Genomic DNA, 8682 nt, shown 5'->3' on the forward strand with positions numbered 1-8682 from the left:
AAAAAAAAAAAAAAAACCCAGCGAGGCATGATGATGCATGCCTGTAGTCCCAGCTACTAGGGAGGCTGAGGTGGGAGAATCACCTGAGCCTGGGAAGTCAAGGCTGCAGTGAGCTGTGATTACACCACTGCACTCCAGCCTGCATGACGGAAGTGAGACTCTGTCAAAAAAAACAAAAACAAAAAACAAGAAAGAAGATGCCATCTAGGGCTTCCATAGCCAGAGAGAAGTCAATGCCTGGCTTCAAAGTTTCAAAATAACAGACTGACTCTCTTGTTAGGAGTTAGTGCAGCTGGTGATGTTAAGTTGAAGCCAGTGCTTATTTACCCTTCTGAAAACCAGAGAGCCCTTAAGAATTACACTAAATCTACTCTGCCTGTGCTCTATCAATGCAGCAACAAAGCCTGGGTGACAGCACATCGATTTACAGAATGGTTTACTGAATATTTTAAGCCTGCTGTTGAGACCTACTGCTCAGAAAAAAAGATTCCTTTCAAAATATTACTGCTCATTGACAAGGTGCCTAAGAGCTCTGATGGAGGTGTATATAAGGAGGTTAAGGTTTATGTGCTTTCTAACACAACATTCATTTTGCAGCCCATGGATCAAGAAGTAATTTCAACTTTTGCCTTACTATTTAAGAAATACATTTCATAAGGCTGTAGCTGCCATAAATAGTGATTCCTTTGATGGAACTGGGCCAAATAAACTGAAAACTTTCTGGAAAGAATTTACCATGTTAAATGCCAATAGGAACATTCATTATTCATGGTAGGAATTCAAAATGTCAACATTAACAGGTGTTTGGAAGAAGTTGTTTTCCACCCCCATGGATAACTTTGAGAGGTTCAAGACTTTGGTGAGGGAAGTAACTGCAGATGTGGTGGAAATAGCAAGAGAGCTAGAATTAGAAGTGGAGTCTGAAGATGTGACTGAATTGTTGGAATCTCATGATCAAACTGTAAGAGATGAGGAGTTGCTTCTTATGAATGAGGAAAGAAAGTGGTTTAATGAGAAATGAATCTACTCTTGGTGAAGATACTGTGAATATTATTGAAATATTACATCCATTTCTTCGATAAGGCAGCAGTAGAACTTGAGAGGATTGACTCCAGATTTGGAAGAATTTCTATTTACTGTAGGTAAAATGCTATCAAACAGCACTGCATGCCATGGAGAAATCTTTCATGAAAAGAAGAGTCAATCAATGCAGCAAATCTCATTGTCGTGTTTTCAGAAATTGCCACAGCCACCCCAGCCTTCAGCAATCACCACCCTGATCAGTCAGCAGTCGTCAACATCGAGGCAAGGCTCTCCACCAGCAAAAAGATGATCACTCGCTGAAGCCTCAGATGATTGTTAGCATTTTTTAGCAAGAAAGTGTTTGAAAATTAGGGTGTATACATTGTTTTTTTAAGACATAGTGCTATTGCACACTTACTAGACTACATTATAGTATCGACATAACTTTTATATGGACTGAGAAACTAAAAAAATCATGTGACTTGCCTTCTTCTGATATTCACTTTATCGTGCTGGTGTGGAACCAAACCTGCACTATCTCTGAGGTATGCCTGTATAAAGCAGGGAGTCAAGGTTCATTCTAAGCATCAGGAGACATTTTCCAGAATAGTCATTCAAACTGAGATCTGGCTGAGCAGAAGCGAAACGTGCAAAGAGGGTAGCAGTGTCACCAGATAACAAAGACTGTGCATTCTTTTTTTTTTTTTTTTTTTTTTTTTTTTTTTTTTTTTTTTTTTTTTTTTTTTTTGAGACTGAGTATCCCTCTGTTGCCCAGGCTGGAGTGCTGTGGCACAATCTTGGCTCACTGCAAGCTCTGCCTCCTGGGTTCACGCCATTCTCCTGCCTCAGCCTCCCAAGTAGCTGGGACTACAGGTGCCCACCACTGGGCCCGGCTAATTTTTTGTATTTTTAGTAGAGATGGGGTTTCACCATGGTCTCGATCGCCTGACCTCGTGATCGGCCGGCCTCGGCCTCCCAAAGTGCTGGGATTACAGGCATGAGCCATGGCACCCGGCCTAGGTTGTGCATTCGTTAAGGAGTAGAAGGGATGCAACAGAGCTGGAGTACAGAGGATTGATGTGGGAGGGACAAGGGATAGTGATATAGTTTGGATGTTTGTCCCATCCAAATCTCATGTTGAAATGTGATTACAAATGTTGAAGGTGGGGCCTGGGGGAGGTAATTGGATCCTGGGGCAGATCCCATTATTTGGCACCATCCTTTTAGTGATAAGCGAGTTCTCACCCAGTTAATTCATGTGAGATTTGGTTGTTTAAAAGTCTAGGACCTACCCCCACACCTTGCTTCCACTCTCGCCATGTGACACGCCTTCTCCCCCTTTGCCTTCCACCATGATTATAAGCATCCTGAGGCCCTCACCAGAAGTGGACGCTGGTACCACACTTCCTGTGCCACACAACATGATATGATGGTGGTGATGTTGATGGTGATGATGATAATGATGGTGATGATCGTGCTGACAGTGATGATGGTGCTGATGATAGTGATGGTGATGATGATAATGATGGTGGTGGTGGTGCTGATGATAGTGATGATGATAACAGTGATGGATGGTGCTGATGATAGTGATGGCGATGATGATAATGATGGTGGTGGTGGTGCTGATGAGAGTGATGATGATAACAGTGATGGATGGTGCTGATGATAGTGATGGTGATGATGATAATGATGGTGGTGGTGGTGCTGATGATAGTGATGATGGTGTTGATGATGATAATGATGGTGGTGGTGGTGCTAATGATAGTGATGATGGTGCTGATGATAGTGATGATGATAATAGTGATGGGTGGTGCTGATGAAGATAGTGATGATAATGATGGTGGTAATAACAATGGTGGTGGTGATGATATGGCTGCTACCGTTTGAATGTGTTTCTTAAACTTCATGTGTTGGAAACTTAATCCCTAATGCAACAGTGTTCAGAGGTGGGGCCTCTAAGAGGTGATTAGGTAATGAGGGCTCTGCCCTCATGAATGAATTAATGGTGTTATAATGGAAGTGAAAGTGGGTTAGTTATCTTGGGAGGGAGTTCTTGATAAAAGGATGAGTTTGGCCTCCTTCCCTTCTCTTTCTCACATGTGCTGTCTTGCCCTTCCACCTTCCATCACGGCATGACGAGCAAGAAGGCCCTGGCAAGAGGCTGGCACCTTGACCTTGAACTTCACAGCCTCAGAAACTATAAGAAATAAATCTGTTTTTTATAAATTACCCAGTCTCAGGTATTCTGTTATAGTAGCGTTAAACAGATTATGACAATGGTGATGGTGGTAATGTGATGATGGTGATGATGACGACGATGAGATAAGGATGAGGGTGATGGTGATAGTGATGAAGACGTGAAGATAATAAAGATGTGTTGACTGATATTGATGGAGATTATGATAATGATGAAGAGTCCAGTACCAATGCCAGCCAGGAAGGTAGAGGTAGAAAGATCATCCAGGAAACAGATGGAGTGAGGATGGAAATAACACAGGATTTGGAGTGAGACACGCCTATTCTCCACCACTTGTTTGTTAGGTGGCCTTAGGAAAATTAATTGGCCTCATATTGAAGTCAATTTCCTGATCCTCGGGAGGGTTCTGGAGGGTGAAAGGAAATGTAAAATGGTACCCAGAATTTGCCAAGTCAGTTCTTTGTGCATTACCTCTGCTACACATGTATGTACCCAGGTGCAATGATGAGGGCCCGGGGGTGGAGATGTTCTCTGCTCCTGCAGCTAGGTCAGGTGACATGGCCAGTTGCTGAGGGACACTGTATTGCTGCCAGGAAACCAAGAACCCCCGTTTAGATAATCCTTTTCAACCTGGTAGTCCTGGCTGCCAGCTGCCTGTAGGAGCTGCTGTGTGATGGGGGGCCCAGCTGGGAGTCTCAGTCACCTCTGCCAGTGCCCAGTGCCTACACTCTGACTGCCCGAGCCTCGACCTGGCACCACGGTGAGTAACTCCTGTCCTGCTGCCACCACTAGGGGACATAGCAACAGGGTCTGCATGTCTCAGGAAAGATGGCTTTTTTTTTTTGAGATGGAGTTTCGCTCTTGCTGTCCAGACTGGAGCGCAATGGCTTGATCTCAGCTCACTGTAACCTCCACCTCCTGGATTCAAGAGATTCTCCTGCCTCAGGCTTCTGAGTAGCTGGGATTACAGGCATGTGCTACCATGCCCGGCTAATTTTTATATTTTTAGTAGAGACAGGGTTTCTCCATGTTGATCAGGCTGGTTTCAAACTCCTGACCTCAGGTGATCTGCCCGTCTCGGCCTCCGAAAGTGCAAAGTGCTGGGATTACAGGTGTGAGCCACCACACCCCGCCAAAAGATGGCTTCTTCATAACACAGAGGTGACCTTAGGCAAGGCACTTAACCTCCCTGGGCTTCAGTTTCCCACAGAGCATGTCATTTCTGTGAGATGTGCTCAGTGCCTGCACAGAAGGTGTCCCACGGTGAGGCCGTGGGTGGTCACTATTACCTCACCTCAGCGGTAGGGCCCAGGAGCATGTCCGTTCTGTGGTTTAAACATGTTTGCATTAGGCACACCTACAGTCTCAGTTTACCTCCAGCTTCCTAGAGGGCAGGGACACTCCAGCATCCCCAGGCTCTTGAAGTGCTACGGATGGCTGAGATTCGACTTCCAAAGTTATGTTCAGATTCATTAGCCTGTGCTGCACACCCACCCTGCGTCTGCACCCAAGGCCAGCAGGCCGGTCCTGACACATAATGACTACAGGAACGGGGGCAGAGGAGTTAAAGACTGCAGGGTCCTAACCAGGGAGGCCAGCCCTGGGTGACCCCACATCTGGGGTCGATTACAGTGCAGAAACTAAGGGTGGTTCTGAGAAAGCCCATCTTCCCTTCCGGAGGAACGGCGGTGCCATAGGGCGGACCCGCCTCCCTGTCCCGGCCCCTGGCCTGCACTCCCTAGGGGCTCGGTCTGCATTTTCCCAGGAGGGCAGCCCGCATAGGGGACCTCGGCAGGTGACAGCAAACTGATGTTCCCTTCGGGGCAGCACCTGCGCGGTGCTCTGAGATTGTTTTACGGGCTATTTAAGTCCTAAGATGATTCTCAGCAGGAGGCAGGCTCTGTAGCATCCTAGCGGCTCTTTCACCATGGGGGTACGCGCTTTCCATTTCCATGACGTTGCTGCTTGTCACCTCGGCCACATTTTTACCGAGGGGTTGTCATTTAACGAGTTTCCCTCTCCTAGGGAATCTGCATTCTAAGACGCCAAAGGCCGGCGAGGGTCGTTCTGCTGGGCTGGACAGCACAGAGAGGCTTGGTCTTGGCCCTCAGCCCTGCAGCATACAGGACACTGGCGCAGAGAGTGTGGCCTGCGAAGGGCTCTGCGGCCTCTCCTGGCCTGGGGCCGATTAGACTGGTCAGGGCATCTGTAAAGTGCAAGGGACCCCTGGGGAGTGCAGGCCAGGGCAGCTGGGGCAGGGAGGCGGGGTCCGCCCTATGGCATCGCGGTTTCTCTGGAAGTGGCGACGGGCTTTCTCAGAACCACCCTTGGTTTCTGTACCGTGATCGGCCATAAGGGCGCAGGCGCTGCTGTTCCTGGCAGCTGCTGTGACAGACCCTATAGGAGGACGCGGTTCCGGGCTGCGGCGGGCGTGGTCCCGGACGGGTCTGGGCGTGGCCTTGGGCTGCGGAGGGCGTGGTTCCAGGGCTGCGATGGGCGTGGTCAGGGACGGGTCTGGGCGTGGTCTTTGGCTGTCACGGGCGCGGCCTTGGGCTGCGGAGGGCGTGGTCCCAGGGCTGCGATGGGCGTGGTCAGGGACGGGTCTGGGCGTGGTCTTTGGCTGTCACGGGCGCGGCCTTGGGCTGCGGAGGGCGTGGTCCCAGGGCTGCGATGGGCGTGGTCTGGGGCGGTTCTGGGCGTGGTCCCCAGGCTGCGGTGGACGTGGTCTCACCCCCACCGTCTGAAATTTCTGCCTCTTCCTGACCCTAAAAATATCCTGCCTGTTCCCACGCGGCTCCTGCCTTCTGGAGCAGTCTGCCAGGCCGGCGGTGGGTGTTGGGCAGGGGTCTCAGGCTGCCAGCAGTCAAGTGCAGCCCGTTCTGCAGTGATGACAGGGGATCTGTGGGCAGAGGGGACCGAGCCTCGGAGGATGCTGTAGGTGGGAGAGTTAACATTGACTCAGCACTTACCTCAGGCTACGCCCAGTGCTGAGTCCTTTACCTCTGGGCTTCCGCCACGTTTCCATGAGGTCAGTGTGGGTGGCATTCGTGTTTCACAGATAAGGAAACCGGAACAAAGCTTTTCAAGGCCACGCAGCCAGCACCTCGAGAGAGGGGGAGAGCTTGTTCATCTGAACGGGATCCCCAACCACCACCAGCCACCCTGGCCACTGGCCCTGACTGAGCTCACCCCACGCCCGACCAGCCAGGTGCCTGGGGAACCTGCCTTCCACTCCTCCCCACTAGCTCCTGTGAGGTCTCTGCCTGCCAGGCCTCCTCCTCCCCAGAGGAAGGGACGTTTCCACCACACAGCGACCCCACAAGTCAGCTGAGGCTTTGGGGGCACGGAGCACTCACATGGAGCCCTGAGTGGAAGGCGTGTAGAAGACACTCACACGCATGCACAGGGTCACCCTGAGCTGGAGACCACACCCAGGGCTCTGTGAGGAAATGTGAGTGTGCCCGGGCCCCTCCAGCATGGTCCAATTTGCTGAGCCTCTAGCTGGACAGAGGTCAGACCAGGTCCATAGCCCGGAGATCCTAGTTCCAGACAACTGCTCCTTCCTTTCCTGGAGGGCAGGACTGATACTGAATATAATCCAGTGTGGTGAGAGTCCATTGCACACTCCCTGTGAACCAAGCGGACAGGTTTGGGGGCCACTGAGATAGGGGACACTTCTGGAGGGGTCAGTGACTGCAAAATGGTGGCAGTGGGATGATCTGTTATGTCTACCCACACACATGCAGCTGCACAGTAGCAGAGATGGGAATGCAAGAAGCCAGGTGTGAGTTTGAATTCACTTTTTTTTTTTTTAAATCTTTATTAAGCAGTCATTCCTAAGGCCTGCCAGAGCCCGGCATCTCTACAGAGGAGTGGCACCATCAGGACCCCTTTGGGGCAGATCAATACTCAGGGCAGATGCAGAATCAACAACCTGTGATAAAGCCAGCCATTCCTGCCAGGAAGCATGAGGGATGAGCTGGCGCCTTGCCCCGCAGGCACTACAGCTTGGCCGGCCGTGATCCAGCTCATTAGCAAGACACCCTGCATGCCCCAAGCAGCCAGCAACCTCCTTGGGCCTGGGGGACCTCAGGATGCCCAGCTCCATGCTGTACTGGCTTTTCCTTCCCTCGAGCCTGCTGGCTGCAGCCACACTGGCTGTGAGCCCCCTGCTGCTGGTGACCATCCTGCGGAACCAACGGCTGCGACAGGAGCCCCACTACCTGCTCCTGGCCAACATCCTGCTCTCAGACCTGGCCTACGTTCTCCTCCACATGCTTATCTCCTCCAGCAGCCTGGGAGGCTGGGAGCTGGGCCGCATGGCCTGTGGCATTCTCACTGATGCTGTCTTCGCCGCCTGCACCAGCACCCTCCTGTCCTTCACAGCTGCTGTGCTGCACACCTACCTGGCAGTCATCCATCCTCTGCGCTACCTCTCCTTCATGCCCCATGGGGCTGCCTGGAAGGCAGTGGCCCTCATCTGGCTGGTGGCCTTCTGCTTCCCCACATTCCTTCTTTGGCTCAGCAAGTGGCAGGATGCCCAGCTGGAGGAGGAAGGAGCTTCATGCATCCTACCACTGAGCATGGGCACCCAGCAGGGATGCGGCCTCCTGGCCATTGTTACCTACACCTCCATTCTGTGCCTTCTGTTCCTCTGCATGGCTCTCATTGCCTACTGCTTCTGGAGGATCTATGCAGAGGCCAAGACTTCAGGCATCTGGGGGCAGGGCTATTCCCGGGCCAGGGGCACCCTGCTGATCCACTCAGTGCTGATCACATTGTATGTGAGCACAGGGGTGGTGTTCTCCCTGGACATGGTGCTAACCAGGTACCACCACATTGACTCTGGGACTCACAAATGGCTCCTGGCAGCTAACAGTGAGGTACTCATGATGCTTCCCCGTGCCATGCTCCCATACCTGTACATGCTCCGCTACCGGCAGCTGTTGGGCACGGTCCGGGGCCACCTCCCATCCAGGAGGCACCAGGCCGTCTTTACCATTTCCTAGAGTTCTTGAGTCCACAGTCTGGCAAGTTGAGGTTAAAAATCATATGTTGAATGCAGCAGCGTCCAGTTATGGCTAACTTCTTAGAACAGCACATTATAATAGTGAATTGGGCCTTTCAGAGGACCTCAACTGATGTTTTTCACCATTTTGATAGTTTTTAAATAGAGAAAGCTCTTTTATGACACTGAAATCCTACTTGGAAATGGAAGCAAGTAAAGGCAATCAAGCAGGGCTCCGGTCTAAGTGAAGCCTTGATCTGCATCCCTCCAGTGGCTTGCTGCACACCCTCCATGGCCACTGTGGATGCATCCTTGCTGACCAACACACAGAAGCCAAAATGTTGCTGACAGTGGGTACCAGGGAGGTGGGCAAGCAGAGCTGCTGAGTCCTGGGACCATGAGCTCTATTTGGGCAGCCACTCAGGATGTCAGAGGGAGGAAAGGAAGCCAAGGA

At 51.2% G+C, this 8682-nt stretch overlaps 2 protein-coding genes across 2 annotated transcripts in view; one reads left to right on the forward strand and one right to left on the reverse strand.

Annotated features, from left to right (window-relative positions):
• LOC105529673 overlaps positions 1-6698 on the reverse strand; it is a 31280-nt gene extending 24582 nt beyond the window's left edge. The window contains exons 1-4 of the mRNA XM_011966857.1: positions 6577-6698; positions 5561-5796; positions 3947-4008; positions 3692-3806 (exon numbers count right to left, since the gene is read on the reverse strand). Coding sequence (XP_011822247.1) covers positions 3692-3806; positions 3947-4008; positions 5561-5796; positions 6577-6698 — 535 coding nt within the window. The remainder of the gene's footprint in view (positions 1-3691; positions 3807-3946; positions 4009-5560; positions 5797-6576) is intronic.
• GPR148 (G protein-coupled receptor 148) lies at positions 5870-8363 on the forward strand. The gene is given in 3 exon segments (XM_011966855.1): positions 5870-6048; positions 7051-7288; positions 7290-8363. Coding segments are annotated over 2 exon segments (1041 nt in total). The 5' UTR covers positions 5870-6048; positions 7051-7187; the 3' UTR covers positions 8230-8363.
• The last annotated feature ends 319 nt before the right edge of the window (positions 8364-8682 follow it).

This window comes from Mandrillus leucophaeus, unplaced genomic scaffold (assembly GCF_000951045.1).
Source record: "Mandrillus leucophaeus isolate KB7577 unplaced genomic scaffold, Mleu.le_1.0 Scaffold779, whole genome shotgun sequence".
Taxonomy (NCBI): domain Eukaryota; kingdom Metazoa; phylum Chordata; class Mammalia; order Primates; family Cercopithecidae; genus Mandrillus; species Mandrillus leucophaeus.